The sequence below is a fragment of the Microcaecilia unicolor genome, chromosome 1, assembly GCF_901765095.1.
Source record: "Microcaecilia unicolor chromosome 1, aMicUni1.1, whole genome shotgun sequence".
NCBI classification, from domain to species: Eukaryota; Metazoa; Chordata; class Amphibia; order Gymnophiona; family Siphonopidae; genus Microcaecilia; species Microcaecilia unicolor.
Window position 1 is genome coordinate 668,618,976 of NC_044031.1, and position 18,071 is coordinate 668,637,046.

General features: G+C 40.9%; 1 protein-coding gene across 6 annotated transcripts in view; it reads right to left on the reverse strand.

Moving 5' to 3' along the window:
- The window catches only part of CD276 (CD276 molecule), a 234,831-nt gene that overhangs the window by 123,282 nt on the left and 93,478 nt on the right, over positions 1–18,071 (reverse strand). For all 6 annotated transcript variants that reach the window (XR_003939989.1, XM_030187135.1, XM_030187125.1 and 3 more), the window contains exons 3-4: positions 7,930–8,280; positions 4,043–4,339 (exon numbers count right to left, since the gene is read on the reverse strand). Coding sequence is in view for 5 of the 6 variants with exons in the window: in XM_030187135.1 (XP_030042995.1) it covers positions 4,043–4,339; positions 7,930–8,280 (648 nt within the window). In the remaining variant the exon portion in view is untranslated. The remainder of the gene's footprint in view (positions 1–4,042; positions 4,340–7,929; positions 8,281–18,071) is intronic.

The window sequence follows — 18,071 nt, forward strand, 5'->3', positions numbered from 1 at the left end:
ACTCCTCTACTTCAGGGTTGTCTGTAAGTCAGGTTCAATGGGTATGAGCAGCTACATATCATCCGCATAGATGCAGAACTGAGTGTCCATTGACCAAATCAGCTCAGCTAGTGGCTTGAGGTAGATATTGAACAGGATAAGTGACAGTATTGATCCTTGTGGTACCCCACAGGTCCGTGCCAATGGTGGTAATGAGGTGCTGCTAAACATTATGGCCAGTTGTCTGTCTGATAGATTGCAAGTACTATTGCATTGATATCCATTCTTCCAGTCTTGTTAGCATATCATCATGATCCACAGTGTCAAAAGCCACTGAGAAATCTCGCAGTACTAACATCAAGGCAAATCCCCTGTCTCGGTTTCTGTGAAGATCATCTAGTAGGGATATGAGAACCATTTCTGTTCCATAACCAGCTCTGAATCCAGATTGACATGGATCTAGACAGTTTCTCTCTTCTAGCCAATCACTGAGTTTAACACAGACTGTTTGTTTAAGTTTCCCTAGAAATGGGATGTTGGATACTGGCCGGTAACTTTCAAGTTTGTCATGGTCAAGGTTGTTTTTCTTTAGCAAAGGGTGAACCACTGCCCTTTTCAAGGCTGTTGGTAGTTACCCATTAGAAAAAGAGGAGTTCACAATTTTTGTGGTGCCTTCTATGAGGCCCATACTTGCTTGCTGCAGTATCTTTGATGGGCAGAGGTTGAGCAGCAGGTAGTAAGTCGAAGGTCTCTTAGGATTTTGTCAAGACTCTCCTCTGTTATTGGGTTAAAAATGTCCCATATGTCTCTGTCAGGAGGGGGCAAGTTTGTGCAGGAGGCTGGGTGGGATTACCTATAAATCCTGGCAGAGACTTAATTTTGTTGGCAAAGTATGTAGCAAAATCATTACAGTTCAGTTTTGACTGGGCAGGCTGGTTCTGTTGTGAGGGTTGTAGTAGGCTGTTTACTATACTGAACAGCTACTTGGTTGAATTGGCAGCCTGTGCAATGCACTGAGAGAAATATTGCTTTTTGGTTGCTGTTAAGACATGGCAAAACGTTGCCACGTGCTTCCTACAGTTTAGCATGTCTTCAGCCAGGTCAGATTTGCACCATCTACTTTCCAGTTTCCATCCTTTGAAGGATCCAACGTTCTGGAGAAAACAAAGGTTAGCGTTTGTGAGTGGGGCACAAGTTTTTAGTGGAGCCATTTTCTCTAAGGTCTTGGCCAAGTGTGTATTCCAAATGTCAACGTGTTCTGACACTGTTCATCCACATGTGGACAGTCCAAGGCCACTAGGAAATTTGTCTCCGATCTCCTTCCAAACTCTGGGAGGTGCTATTTGTTTCAGGTGGTCACTTAAGGAAACTTTAATTAGAAAATGGTCTGACAATGATAGGGGTGTTATTTCAATATTACTATCCCACAATTCTGGGGGTGTCGACCCCTTTTTAGAATGTTTTTCTGGCTCCACTGTTAACTTTTATTGAGTCCTTTGACCTCAGAGTGTTTGCCTATGTGGATGATATTCAGATTTTGGCTCCTATTCAACTATCTAATGTTCAATCTATTGCCAAGATATAATAGGCATCTCTGAGACATGGTGGAAGGAGGATAACCAGTGGGACACTGTCATAATGGGATAAAAATTATATGGTAGTGATAGGGTGGATCGAATTGGTGGAGGGGTAGCATTGTATATTGAGAGCCTTGAATCAAATAGATTGAAAATTCTGCAGGAAACAAAACATCTTCGAATCACTATGGATTGAAATTCCATGTGTAAAGGGGAAAAGAACAGTGATAGGAGTGTACTATGTCCGCCTGGCCAGGATGAACAGAGGTATGCAGAAATGTTAAAGGAAACTAGGGACGCAAACAAACTGGGCAACACAATAATAATGGGTGATTTCAATTACCCCGATATTGACTGGGTAAATGTAACATCGGGGCACGCTAGGGAGGTAAAATTCCTTGATGAAATCAAGAACAGCTTTATGGAGCAGCTGGTACAGGAGCCTACGAGAGAAGAAAAAATTCTAGACCTTGTCCTTAGTGGAGCGCATGATCTGGTGCAGGAAGTAATGGTGCTGGGGCCACTTGATAACAGTGATCATAACATGATCGGATTTGATATTAGCTTTCAAGTAAGCATTTAACTTTAAAAAAGGAGACTATGATACAATAAGAACGGTGAAAAAAAAAATTAGGAGGAGTGGCTGCGAGGGTCAAAATTTTACATTAGGCGTGGATGCTGTTCAAAAACATCATCCTGGAAGCCCAGGCCAAATATATTCCGCGTATTAAAAAAGGACGACGGAAGACCAAACTACAGCCGGCATGGTTAAAAAGTGAGGTGAAGGAAGCTATTAGAGCTAAAAGAAAATCTGTCAGAAAATGGAAGAAGGAACTGACCGAAAATAAACAGCAAAAGGAATGTCAAGTCAAATGCAAAGCACTGATAAGGAAGGCTAAGAGGGACTTCAAAAAAAAGATTGCGTTGGAGGGATCGATTCTGGCACCCATACTATTTAGCATATTTATGACCCTTTAGCCAGCCCAATTCAAATCTTAAAGTTGACCCCTTTTAATCAATAATGATGATATTCAGATATTGATCGTTTAACCCCCCCCCCAAAAAAAAAAAAAAAAATCTGCAAGTCATTCTACAAATTAATCAAAAGCATTCTATGATATCACAGTGGTTACAATCTAGCAAACTCAAACTAGCTCTCAAGCAAAGAATAACTGGCACTTTCCACTGCTCTCTATATGGTAGACTACCACTTTCCTGTTGCCAACTCTATTAAAAGTTAGAGGCACCAACAAAAATTAATTGAATTTTCAACCACACTTCTAAAGACTAAGAGTCAACTAATAAAATGTCTTTTTGCCTTGAGAATGATTTTCTCTATCCAAACCTTTTTTGATAAGACGTCAATCACAATCCTCAACACTTTGCTGCTTAATCACTTAGGATTATTGTAATGCTCTATTCCAAGGCCTGCAGAAACTGACATGTCTTCAGATAATTCAAAATGTGGCCCTCAAACGCCATAAGGGAGCAAAGAAATTTGATGATGTCACCTCTCTCTTAAAAGAAGAGCACTGACTGTTTATATCAACTTATATTCCATTTTAAGTTTCTTAGAAAGGGGGAGGAGTTATCAACATGGGTTACTGTTAAGTCAGATCATTGAAACTACAGTTAAACTATTTTAGCGCAGGGTCTCATTTTATATACAACTTATGGACAAATAACCTATCTTAATGGCAACATATGTCAATATCTTCCCCTCTTAATGTTGGTACATAAATACACCGTTACCTCATACAACATTGATGTTAGGGTCCAAGATATTTGACCATATAATAAGTGAATCCACGTTATAAGGAGGCCCAAAGAATAATAAGTAATAGCAAATAGGAAAAAAAAGGGTCCACCCATCGATCGTGTTGTAAGTGATCCTGCATTAAATAGGGCCTACAGTGTATAAGATTATTTTCTCAGACCAATATATGGCAATAAGGCACCAATGATGGGCTGGATCTGAGACACCAGCAGTATATGCTCTTTAATATCTTTTCAACCTCTCTCTTTGGATTTTTTTAACTCTGTTTTCTTCCTTTTCTGATTAAAAGGATTTACTCTCCCAAAAATAACTCAATTATATAAACTGCTCAGATGTACTTCACAACAGGTGGAATATCAAGTAAAGAGTAAACTTGAAGCAAACTCAATTGCAGAGTTGGCTTTAAAATTGGACTGCATAGTGGACTGACTTGGTATTTTAAGGAAAAAGTACACTGTAATATAAAACTTGGACGTGATTGCGCACCTTTACAAATCCAAACTCAAGACAAGTTACATAAATGTACTTCTCTGCTCAAAAGGACCTACACTCAGGTTCTGACTTCAAGCAATGAACTGTTAAGTAACTTGCCCAGGGTCAGGAAGAGTGTCAGATGAAATACATAAAATAAAGTTATAAGATTCCATCTAGGACAGTAGCCAAGTCCTAGATGTGTCCTTTAATATGGGTCACCAACTCCAGTACTAACCTGTGATAGTGACTGTGGCGAGTGTCTCCTCCTGTAACACAGGGTTCCTCACCAGGCAGCTGTAGGTACTGCTGGGCTCCAGGACTACCTTCAGAATACTCTGAACATCAAACAGCCCTTCTTCGTTGGCTACTTGTGAGGTAGTGACATTCTCGGTGATGTTATTCCCCCTGCTGTCCTGCCATGTGACTGTGGCTTCAGGGTAACCCCGGAAAGTGTGGCATGTGACTGTTACAAGGTCTCCAGGCTTCAGATCCTTGTTAGGATCTAGGTATACGTTTGGCTTTGAGTATGAGGCTAAAACGTAGAAAGAAAACAGTAAAAATAAAAACTAAGAATAATCCCTTATAATAAAGCTTGCTTATATAGCTTACTTAACCCTAGTTTCCCAAAGGGAACGGTATACAGTGTTTATCATAACATTAAAATTCAGTGCTGAAAATTCTCCTGTGCCCTCACTATCCCTCTGACCTGCTCTTCCTTGCCCCCCCCCCCCCCCTCTTTCCTGTGCTCTAACCCTTACACCGACTACAAAAAGAATGGCCAAGTGGTTAAAGCAAAAGGCTTCAACCAGCAGGGCCAACATTACCATTAGGTAGACTAGATGGTTGCCTACAGAGCTAGGAGTTTAAGGAGCAGCACTTGTAGAACATATGTTCATTGCTACCTGCTTCCTTTTCTTATGGGCAGAAGAGAAGAGCAAGACCACCCTCTTAAGTTCCTGCTTTCCCAACAGGCTAAGCTGGAGGGAAAAGGCACACTGCAGCTAATGAAGTCAAATAAAATGAGGGCTGCCCTGCCCCGCCCCATTTCTTCCCTCTGTGACTAACAGGCGAGTCAGACCTGCTACTTGTACCTCTCCCTCTCCTCTCCCTTCTGCACTGTCTAAACAGAGGATATGAACCACGCAGGAGGGAGAGAAGAGCCAAGTAGTAAGACAAGCAGCAGATAACAAGATGGTCAGTCTCGCTGTTTTTTTTTGTTGGGGGGGGGGGGGGGGGGGAGAAGGAAAGAGAGACAGGGAGACAACAGAAGAAGAGGTATCTACAGCATACCTCAATCATTTTACTCATCACTCCTACTGCTTTTGGTATCTGCTTCCGGCTCTGCAAGATCTGCCCAGTGGCATACTTGTAGGTTTCATGACCCCCCCCCCCCCTCTCAGTCCTTCCTCCCACTTTAAAAATAAACTTAGGGGGGGCCTTGCTCTTCAACTGCTCTCTTAAAAAGGGCACTATCCCCAACAAAACAGGCAAAAATAACTATATTTAATTTTAAATGTTGCCCCTGGCCACAGCAGCTGTGAACCTCAGGAGTAGGGATGAAGAGAGCAAGGATTATGGGATGAGGTTGGAGCAGTTTGGAGGGGAGACTGGTTCAAAAGCACAAGGATGGAGGGGACAGCAGAAGCTCTGAGGCTGAGTGGACATGAGTAAACAGAGGTTCAAAAGTCTTGGGGAAATGGGGATACCAGAAAACAGGGACTCAGCAACTGGTTTGGGGGGTATGAAAATGGAATGACAGATTGGAGGGGGTGGGGAGAATTTGAGAGACTAGAACTCGGGAGACTGAAGACTAAGGACAACAGAGGTAAGAAACAGAAAGGTGATGTGTGTGTGTGTGTGCTTTTCTTCTTATTTATATTGTTTTGTATACTGTTTACACCTTATGGAATGAAGCGGTACATCAAGCTATAAATAAACTATCCTATATAATAATTCTCACTTCCAACATTCTGTGCTTGGGACTGTGGATCCCTGGAGGTAGTCTGCTAGGCAGACACGCACTGACGTCATGACAGCTGATTCCAAGGCAAGGGGAGGAGTAGGGAAACACGCGCAGCGTGTTTCCCTACTCCTCCCCCTGCCTCGGAATCAGCTGTCACCCCCCGCGCTACGGCCCCCTCGACCCCCCCTTCCGTGAACCTGTCTACTCCCCCCCCCGCCCGCTGAAAACCGCCCCCCGCCGCTGTTGTGGACGTCAGATGCACGCAGAGGAACTTCCAGAGAAGATGATTGAGGAAGCAACGCGAAGGGCACAACAGCACTTCGGCTGTCGGGGGTTTGGGCCCCCCGTCAGCACAGGTAGTCCACAACGGCGGCGGAGGGTGGTTTTCGCCAGCATTGGGGGGTCATAAATTGCCTGCCTAGGGCCTGTTTCCTTGCCTGCAGAAATGGGCCTTTTTTACTAGTAAGCTATAAAGAACAAGGAAGATGGAAGACAATTACATATAAAAAGGTGATAGGGAGTATTAAGCAGATTGTAAAGGGGAAGAAGGTGTACTGGTGTTGTCTTGCCTGGTGTAATATTTGCAGTGCTGATGCTGTTTATGTTCTGGAAGCTAGTGCTGTTCTGGCAGGACACGCTTGTTATATAGACTCAGAGGGTAATTATATTAGGGGATGCCGACAGTAGGCATGTTTTCAGGTGCCTATTTTAAATCAGTTTTATAGAGACGAGTAGGCACCTTCTTGTCTTTAGAAAATATCAGAATAAATTACAGAAATTGCAGCCACATTACAAGCACAAACATTTAAACCTATCCTGGAGCAGATGTAAAAGTCCAAGCCTACAATTTTTAAGCAAGTAGATTAGTATATTTTTAATACTTATGTGCATATGTGTGCTTTACACTCACTCTCTGCACCTGGCACACGTCATCATGTCAACATGTACATTTTATGCCAATCAGTATTTTATAAGAGGCCATTCATGTACATGTGGCCACACAGGAGCAAAAATTTAAAAATGGTGGAGGAGTGGCCTAGTGGTGGACTTTTGTCCTGGGGAACTGGGTTCGATTCCCACTGCAGGCACAGGCAGCTCCTTGTGACTCTGGGCAAGTCACTTAACCCTCCATTGCCCCAGGTACAAATAAGTACCTAAGTCGCATTGAGCCTGCCATGAGTGGGAAAGCGCGGGGTACAAATAAAAAATAAATAAAAATTACCCTCTGAATGTCGGTTTCAAGAAAATTATTTTCCTTGGCACCACAGCAGTGCATGTAAATACAATATATTTGTCATATGCAGTGGTATTTACCTCAGAAGACAGTATTTAAAATGCCCCTATTTGTTATGTAGTGTTTTTTCATAAAAAAATAAATCTTCAGATATTTTATTAAATTTCAAAAATATGTATGTGTGGTGGTGGTGGTAGTGGAGAGGGGATTCCATGGAAAAACAGTCTCCTGGACCACCTAATTATTTTGCATTGGCCCTGCAAATAAGGGGAACCAAAGTTTAAATCTCACTTTCTCCCATTAACACTCCTTGTGACCATAGCCAAGTCACTTGGGAGTTCCTTTGTAAAAACTTAGTGTGCCTTAACAACAAAACTGAAAATGCATGGTGCGATGGCTGTACAGTAAATGTTGGGAGTATGCCCAGCATGTCCTCAGCAATCACCATACTGAAATCTGTACTAGTGCACGTAAACCCCATAACAACTGGTGTCTATGCGTTTAGCATCCCCTATTGAGGCGGCATTAAGTGAACCTGCATTAACTGCAAAATGACAGTACACAGTAAGTACAGTGTGCTAACTGTAATAAGCAATCCACACCCATTCTCTATTCATGACCCACCTAGCTCCCATCCCTTAACCCAACATACAGTGAACACACAAATTAGCACATGCAAACCACAATGCCACTACGCTAACACTATGCTAATTCACGTTAACTGCTTGATGCACTTTAGTTAAGGGGCCTTTTGTTTTCTGTTACTTCAGGTATACATATAGACTAATCTCACTGGGTCAGGTAATTACTGTACCTGAATTCTAACAATACTGTAACTCACTTTCAGCATTACTTGGAAAGGTAAGCTAAAAACTCAAATTTCCCTTCTCTTCCCCATTTATAAGCCACCCCCATTTTTGCTTACCAGCCACTTGAAGCATAACAGCAGAACTGTTGTGATCTTTGACTCGCACAAAGCAGGTGAAGCTTCCTTCATCTGAGACTTGCACTCGACGCAGAAGCAGCGATATATTTCCCCTGGGCAGCTGGTCATAGAAAAGTGCTGTGCGGTTCATGTACCCACTGCCCTGGTCAACCAGTTGGTCTTGGCCCTGTAAAAAACTGTGCACTATCCTCTTTGTGTCCGTCAGCTGCCAAATGACACTGAGGTCTGTCAAGCTGAAGTTGGCATCAGGGGTGAAAGAACAGTCTAGGCTGGCATCCTCCCCAAAGATAGCAACCACGGGCAGCTCAGGGACCTGGATTTCCACAGCTCCTGTGGAAAGAAAGAAATAATCAGAAGAGCCTCTAACTAGAGATCTCAAATCAATCTCTGTGTTCTAAAGTCTATTGGTTCTTGATATTTCTCTAGTGTGCAGGGCTGCCTTGCACTTCTGTACAGGTTTGGGACTCGAATGACAAGAATCTGCAATAACCAAAGGAGGTGAGAGGTGCTGTCAGGTCAGTGCAGGGGGCCCGGCACGGAGGGGGGAAGGAGCGGCGGCGAGGAGGGTAGCTGGACATGGGGGGAGGGCAGGGGGGAGAGGGCATGATTGCTGGACATGGGGTGAGAGCAGGGCTGCTGGATATGGGGGGAGGATCGGTGGACGGGGTGAGGCCAGGGGAGAGAGGAGGGCTGCAATACTCGCCCGTTTTTACGGGCTTAACGGCTAGTTCTAATTATAAAATACAAAGGGATTCTCTCCCAAAAAATGTTGTAAAAATAATCCTCTCTTGGCATAAGACTCGTCTCAGTCATGTCATTTCCTTATTATAAGTTGTTATAGCAAGAAGGCAGTTTACATCATAAGCAAAAAACAACTTATCCACTAACCAAAATCTTTACCTCCAAATTTACTTCAATGAACCTCATTATCACCACTATAAAAAAAATAAAATAAAAAGGCATCAAAAGAATTGTGTCTTCCTTCTTGGGATTAAAGTATACACTTTACCATTTTTTAAGACCCTAAAGGGGTCTACTAAGACTGTTTTAGTAAGGTCCAATAGTAATCTTAGGTAACCACGGGCTTTACTAAATGATGTTAAACTGAACAAAATATGGATTTATACTAGCACAAATTCCTGCAACCAGTAACGTTTGTACTTTTGCAGCATTAGTAACTAAGGCATGTTTCTGGCTCAGAAGCCATCTGTACTGAACCAGTAGCACTGAGGTTTAAATCAAAATCAAATCAGTTCTTGTATAACGCTAAAATCCCCTTTTCAGGGTTCAGTGTGGTTCACATAATGGGCGAGACAAAGCAAAAACTGTTAAAGTATATACATGTATCAAAGGAACTTAATCGGGAAACCAGGCGGATAGTATGAGGAGATAGCCGTCATACTGGTTTGTTATGAAGCAGTCTTTGGGGGAAAAAGGAAGGTTTTTAGTCTCTTCCAGAAGCTAAGGTAGCTATTATCAGTTCTGATGACCATAGGTAGAGAGTTCCAAGTTTTAACTCCAATTTCAGGGAACAGAGAGCCAAAGATCTTCCGATACCAGATTGTTTCATGAAACATCATTTCTTCTTTTAGTCTGTTGAACTAGGTCAGCATAGTGAAGCAACTTTCATTAGCAAATCTGTTATACAACCCTGTAAGATTTGATAAGACTAGGCAGGCAGCTTTAAACCTTATTCTTTCTGATATTGGAAGCCAGTGAAGTTTGATAAGATAGGATGAAACATTAGAATGTCTATTCAATTTGAATATTTGTCTGGCAGTTGAGTTCTGTGATCATCAATTCTTTCTGATATTGACACTTAATTCCAAGAAATAGGTCATTGCAATAACCTAGGTGTGGTAAGATTAGTAGTTGAACTAACAGTGCAAAGGTTTTTTTTGGTTGAAAAAGGATCTGATTAGACATAGTTGTCTCATTTTGAATAGAGATTTCTTCCATATCTGGTTAATGTGTGAGGTGAATGTAAGTGAGAAGTCTAGCATGACCCATAACACTTGGGGTTTCTGGCTCCACTGCCAACTTTTGACTATTAGATAGAGATATTGAAGATGGGACCATAACTCCCTGGATTCCTGAACCATAGAACCTTGGTTTTTTGCTCAATTTCAGTTTGTCGTTCTGGGCCCAAGTACTAATAGCATTCATGCCAGCTGTTACCGATTGAATAGGGTCTTTATTTGTAGCGATTAATGATAGGAGAAGTAGGATGTCACCAGCGTATGATAGTAGCTCATTGAGTCTTAGATATATTGAGCCAAGGAATGACAAAAACAAAATTTAAACAGGATGGGAAAGAGTGGGGAACCCTGAGGGACCCCACAGTTAGGTGGCCAGTTGGCTATTTTGTTTAACAGAATAGTTCTGGTTTGAAAGGAACTGCTGAACCATTTGAGGACGTACTTGTTATTCCTATTTGATCTAGCGACTGAGAAGCAGTACATGATCAACTGTATTAAATGCCGCCAAGATATCGAATTGGATAAGTATTACTAGATCTCCTTTGCATAGATCTTGTTTGACATATGTTAGAACTAGTAGCAATGGTTCGATGCTGTGTGCTGGTCTGATGACAAATTGTGACTATAATGCCTTTGTAATCGCTCCGTGGTGCGTCCGCACCCTGAGTTTTGCGTTCAGTTCACCATATCTCAAAATATATATAGCGGACTTAGAAAATTTTCAAAGAAGAGCGACCAAAATGATAAAGGGGATGGAACGCTTCTCGTATGAGGAAAGGCTAAAGAGGTTAGCTCTTCAGCTTGGAAAAGAGACTGATGAGGGGAGATATGATTGAGGTCTACAAAATCCTGGGTGGTGTAGAACGAGTAGAAGTAAATTGATTTTTTACTCATCCTAAAAATACTAGGACTAGGGGGCATGCGATGAAGCTACAAAGTAGTAAATTTAAAACGAATCGGAGAAAATGTTTCTTCACTTAACATGTAATTAAACTCTGGAATTCATTGCCAGAGAATGTGGTAAAGGCGGTTAGCTTAGCAGGGTTTAAAAGAGGTTTGGAAGGCGTCCTAAAGGAAAAGTCCATAGACCATTATTAAAATGATTTGGGGAAAATCCACCGCTTATTTCTGGGATAAGCAGCATAAAATGTATTGAACTTTTTGGGGATCTTCACAGGTCTTTGAGATCTACATTGGTCACTGTTGGAAACAGGACACTAGGCTTGACTGGCCTTTGGTCTGTCCCAGTGTGGCAATACTTATGTACTTACTAGTAAAAAAAAAAGGCCCGTTTCTGTAAGAAATGAAACGGGCGCTAGCAAGGTTTTCCTTTGAGTGTGTATGTTTGACAGTGACTGCGTATGAGAGAGAGAGAGAGAGAGAGAGAGAGAGAGAGAGAGAATGTGCGAGTGTGTATGTATGTGACAGAGTGTGTGTGAGAGAGAGAGAAATAGACTGACAGTGTGTGTGTGGGTGTGGGTGTGTGTGTGTGGGGTCCAACTTCTTTACCTTCATTTTTTCCGTCTCCCTGTTGAGTGTATTTGTTTGATTAAAAATATGCCTTAGTTTTCTAATAAAAAGTATACACAACGTTCAGCCAAATACATTTCCAAGCATCCTGTATCTGGTGTGCAGCAGTTTAAAAACAATTTTTTTTTTTTTTTTTTTTGGAGGTGAAACAGCTCTTTAATCCTAAGCATTCATAGTACTGTTACTGGTACCATATCATGCCATAATAATTAGATACAACAGATGTTTTGACCTTCTTTGGGCTGGAATCTCATACCATAACAGAATTAAATTACACTGATAGATCAGGGCACAAAATGCAAAACTTGCTCCCAATACACCATCCTGCAGAAATTTAGTTGAATTAAATCAAAGAAGAAAAAAAGGTTATTGCACATCCATTACTTGGAAGAAACTACATTTGCTGAGTAGAGTTTCCGTTCCAAGTGTTGTTTTCATCGTCATTATCCTGAGTACTCAATCTATAAATTTTGTCTTCTTTTATGAACTCATCTCCACGTTTCTCTGACACTCGTTTCCTGTTTCCCTCTTTGGTTCTGAGGCAATGAATGCCGAAGTTTGAGGATTTTTTTGCTCACAGTTCCAGGGTCGTCGTGCCTCCCTTCCTCCCTCCCGTCCACTGCCAGCCCCCCTGCTTACGAATTTTTTAAGTCTCACTTACCCAGTCTGGGTTACGGCAGACGGCGGCGGCAGCAGCATCGGTAAACGGTGTACAGGCCCGGGCCGTCTCTGTCTCTCAGCTCTGGTCCCGCCCTCATTTCCTCTTTCCGCAAGGGCAGGACCAGAGCTGAGAGACAGATGAGCCGAGCGTGTACGCTGTTTACCGATGGTGGTGCTGCTGCTGCCACCGCCGTCATCCGCCGTAACCCCGACTGGGTAACTGAGACTTCAAAAATTCATAAGGAGGGGAGCTGGCAGTGGACGGGAGGGAGGAAGGGAGGCACGACGACCCTGGAACTGTGAGCGAGGGGGGATCCTGGAACTGGGAGGGAGACCATGAAACTCGGGGATCTGGGAGGGAGGGAGACCGTGACACTTGGAGGGAGAGAGGGAGATACTGGGAAGTTGTGTGAAATATGGGCGAGGCACACTTGGCATTGTTTGATGCGCCGTTTCCCTACTCCTTCCCCTGCCTTGGAATCAGCTGTGAGTGACGTCAGCCTGGCTACGGAGCCTAGCTCAGCAACTCCAGGAGCCACGGACACAGGCAGTCACTCATTAGAACGTTGGTGGTGAGAATTATTATATAGGATGATTTACTTATACCACACACAACACAGGTACAGTTCACATGATGATTAACACTATCTAGTGGTCCCACAGTAGCAAAAGCATGGCAAGACCTTAACCCCTCATTCTATTTTCTTTTTCCTAGTATCAGCACTGAGGAACTCATTACTGCAATATCTCAGAGCCGAGACAGCTTTTAGAAAATATAAAACAAGATTAAAAACTAACTTTTTTACATTAGCTTTTAGTGAGTAGCAAGAGGTAGCTTAGATGGGGAACTAGGGAAAGTAGCTGCTTCAGTGAGGGTTGCTATTGACCTACTCTTCACATGATTTTGTGTCTGTTTTCTCTCTTATTTATTGTAATATAATTTGTTTTATTTATTCTAGTATGCTTTGTAAACTACTTTGATATTCTTCTGGAAGGGTGGTACACCAATTTCTTAATGTAGGACTTTTCTGTGCGCTAATCCCATTTCTAGCTCAGCCAGAAATTCAGCCTTTTTCAATTATTTCATTTTCTGGCGGTGCACTAATATTGGCATTAGTGCAAGGCCACTGAAAAAATTTTTAACGGAGGCACTAAGATCTCCCACATTCAGTCAGTGTTATTCATTTAGTGTGATTTAGTGTGATATCAGCATGCTAGTTAAATAGCACTTTCATGCCCATTCTCTGCTCCAACATTGTTCACTTACAAAAAAAAAAAATTTTTTTAATAAATATTGCACAGTTAGAGCACACAAATGGCAAAACTAATGCAAATGCTTTACCGTGTCCTTGGTTAGGTCATATTTCCTGTACTAAATGTGCATTAGCGCTTAACGCAGTTTAGTATTCATCATATATCCAGGAGACAATGACGACGACCTAGACTACATCTCCCGCCACATTTTCCCCTGCTTATCCCTTGTTCTATCCCCTTCCGCCTCATCGACCCCTTCCCAAATGCTCACCTACCCTTACTCACGATTCTCGTACTCCCTTCACTCTTGCCCATCCCCCTCCGCCTCATCTACTCTCCAATTGCTCACTTACCCTTGCTCATACTTCTCCTACTCCCCTCATCCCTGCATTTCAACATTCCTATTTCTTTTATTACTCCGATAATACTCAACTTATTTCTCTCCACCAATACTTTGTAATCCCAATTACTATGTAAGCCGCATTGAACCTGCTTTGAGTGGCAAAGCGCAGGGTACAAATGTAATAAATAAATAATAAATAAAAGGGCCCATTTAATATTCATAATCTGTTTTGATCGTTTGCATGCAGCACAGCATTGAACTTTCCTACATATTCCACCAAGAATTATCAGGAACACTTACAGTAACTCATGAAAAGCAACAAAAATGAAGTCAAATTTTGAATAAGGCATCTAGATAGGAATTGGGATGCTTGCTGAGTATTTAACAAAAGGCTTGTTGAATGCAGAGCTTTTGTAAAATACATAGAACACCACAAAATAGTCTTAGTTCTGTCACAGGCATTTCCAGGTTGATGACAATGGTTGTTGTTGCTTCCTTTTGTCTTAAGTTGACGAATGGGATGGGATGCGTGGGGTTGACTAGTATTTATTATTTATTTATTTGGATTTATTTACCGCCTTTTTGAAGGAATTCACTCAAGGCGGTGTACAGTAAGAATAGATCAAACATGAGCAATAGGCAATTACAGCAGGAAAAATAATTGAACAACAATACAAAGTATGGCAAGGTATACTACTTGCAATGACAACACAATATGTGGCTCGTTATTTGTAAACCACTTTGTTGTAGCTGAATAAAAGGTGGTATATCAAATTTTAAACATGTAAATGTCTGTACATATAAGGGAGGAAAGCCATTTCAGAAAGGAACACTTTCAACAACAAAAAAAAGGGGGGCACTGCATCACTAGGGATTTTGAACCGATTTCACAATCAAGGTATTGAAGCGCTGCTGCTAATTTTGACTACTTATTTTCAGCTAATTTTCTTTATAATATTTATAGCACTTTAAAGTGCATATATAAAAAAAGATAAATTATTTTGAACCCAAGTTTATTATAGTGAGTACTTATTTTCAGCTGTCAGAAGTGGTGGCAGAATTTGCCTTTCCAGCATTACACTCTAGATGGCATCTAAAACTCAAGCAAATTACAGGATAACAGCTTCCTCGAGTACAAGGAAACACTGTCTCTCAAGGCAGCAGATTTAGAACAAAGAGCTGGAGATGCCTTCCCTTTCAAACCACTGATGGAAGAGAATCTTTAGGAAACCTAAAATATGGTATTGTTTTGGAATCTGCAAAAATAAAGGATTTTTCTTGTAAATCTGGCTCCAGTCAGAGCTCCAATGTATCAATGTCTCTGGCTTTTACACACACTTAAGGTACTCATATAAATTTACCTGTTATGTTATACTTAAATGCCAAACAAAAATGAGAAAGAATAGAAAATATTTCTATATTTTGGTTTTCAAATGCCAAAGGATCTTAACTATTTCTTTTCCTACTCCTTCAAATTAGATTTACAGCTGTGTTTCCCAAGTCTAATCCTGGAGTACCCCTTGCCAGTCAGGTTTTCAGGATATCCACAATGAATATGCACGAACAATTTGCATACAAATGGAGGCAGTGTATGCAAATCAAGTTCATACACATTTGGGAAACACTGATTTACAGTAATGGCTCTAATGCAGGGGTTCTCAACCCAGTCCTCAGGTCATATTTTGTCAGGTTTTCAGGATATCCACAATGAATATGTATGAGATAAATCTGCATTCACTTCCTCTATTTGATGTACCTCTCATGCATATTCACTCCTGATTTTGCTCTATTATATCTATGGACTTCTATGTTCAATTTTCCAAAGAAACAGGAAAAACATATGGAGGAGGGCAGTAATTCAGACAAAAATAAAATAGAATAGGCCTACGTTCATGTTTATTAATGATTTAGTATACTGCCTCGAGTATAGTGTTCAACTCTGATCGCCATATCTCAAAAAAGACAGAGGAATTAGAAAAGGTTCAAAGAAGAGCAACCAAAATAATAAAGGGGATGGAACTCCTCTCATATGTAGAAAGGTTAAAGACATTAGGGCTTCAGCTTGAAAAAGAGGCGGATGAGGGGAGATATGATTGAGGTCTACAAAATCCTGAGTGGTGTAGAACGAGTACAAGTAAACTGATTTTTTTTTTTTTTTTACTCAATCCAAAAGTACTAGGGGACACTCAAGGAAGTTACATGGAAATACTTTTAAAACAAATAGGAGGAAATATTTTTTCACTCAAAGAATAGAAAACTCTGGAATTCGTTGCTGTTAGCATATCTGGGTTTTAAAAGGTTTTGGACAAGTTCCTGGAGGAAAAATCCATAGTCTATTATTGAGATGGACATGGGGGAAGCCACTGTTTGCCCTAAGATAGATAGCATGGAGTGGTGCTACTAATTGGGTTTCTGCCAAGTACTTGTGATTTGGACTGGCCACTGCTGGAAGCAGGATACTGGGCTAGATGGACCATTGTTTTCAGCCAGTATGGCTAATCTTACGTTCTTATGCCTTATGTTAAAATCAACGCAGTTTACAGATCAAAACAATAAAACCAAATAGAACAGAAAACACACGATATTATCACAAATGGAGCAACATTAATAAATTCAACGTAGAAAACCCCCCACCATCAGTCTTGTTCAATCCACTGCCAACCCTTATTCCTGGAGGTCCCTATCTCCCCCTCCCCCCCAATAGCATCAGAGAAGGCCAAAGAAAAAAGTTAAATTTTTAAGCCTTTTCTGAATCTAAGGTAAGAAAGCTAAGTGGTGCTCAGTGAAAGTGCGAAGTGAGCGAGTGGGCATGTAAGACAGGAAGTCTACAGAGGTAAAGGCATAAAACCAGAACTGTCTAGCAACTGTACAGAATGGGGACAGTCAGGTACTGTCCCACACATTCCTTCTGACATTGTCTGATTAGTATGCACACTTTCTACTAATACTAAAATGGGAATACTGAAGAAAACAGTTCTGTGACATTGTTTTGCCGAGTGTAAAAACCTATCCTGTCATCATTTGGAATTCTTTTCTCCTACGCCCCCCCCCCCCCCCCCCCCCGTCAACCTTCTCTCCCTCTCTCTCAGGGAGAGAAGGTAGTCATAGAAAAACAAGCATGTTTTGCTTAAAAAACAAGCAACGTCAGTTCAAAAGCAAGCCCAATTTTTTTTTTACATGTGAATCCACTTTTTGATTTGATAGCACAATATGTCAAGATCAGGCTACATTTGCAAACTGAGAGATAGATATTGGTATTATAAACAAAGCAGATAAGATGGCCTCATTATTTATTGCTTTAACATATTTTGTCACGAGCAGATAAGTACATAGAACGGGATCAAATCAGTAATTGTTGTGTTTTGTCCTAAAGAGGTTAATCATTTGCTCTGCACTCATATTCAGTACTTATTCTATTTGATATTTTAGACTGTAATTATGTGATTTGTTTTCTGATTTTGTTATTCTTATACTATAATTATGTTGTGCGTTTTATTTCATTCTACTTCGGAAATGAAAAGGCAGATTATAAATTTCTAAATTTAATTTTAGTATATATTATAGATGGATTACACAGCTGGATGTCAATAAACCACGAAACAAAAAAATAATTAGCCAAGTTTTCACTTTGTACTGTGGTTAAATAACAAATTGATTCCTATCACATTCCACAGTGAATTAAAATACTGAAATTTAAACTTATTTTCCACTTGCAAATTTAAGATATTAAAAAATTCTATACTGCTGGCTGATGCAAAGTATAAGATAAAAAGGGGGAATAGTAGGAAAATGACCATGGATTCCAAAGACAAAGTGAACAGTCTTGATACTTGAGAACGTTTATTAATCGAAGACTCGACACATCTGACATTCTAACAATCAGAATCGAAGACTTGCATGTTTTGCTTGAAAGGTCTTTTTCTAAGACCAAAACATTGAATTACAGATTGAAAACGTTTATTTCTGAAGATCTTGAGATCCATTTGTCAAAGAAGACTCCTGAGGAAGGCTTTTTGGCCGAAACACAGTACTGTGTCGAGAGTCTGATTAATAAACCTTCTCAAGCATCAAGATTGTCCACTTGGAATCCGTGGTCATTTTCCCACTATTTCCCCTTTTTATCTGTTTTCTTCCGTGGGACTACAGAGTTCTCCACCCAGGCAGATTTCTGCTGATGCAAAGTTTCAGCAGGCAGCACTTGCTCTTTTTTTTCCCCCAATGTGAGTGCATCAATAATTATACAGAAGTTCTAGGACATGAACAGACATTGATTTAAAATCGGTTCTACAATTGCGTATTTTCTAAATTCAGAGCAATAGAAACATTAATGAACATAATATACTGATTTGCTCATC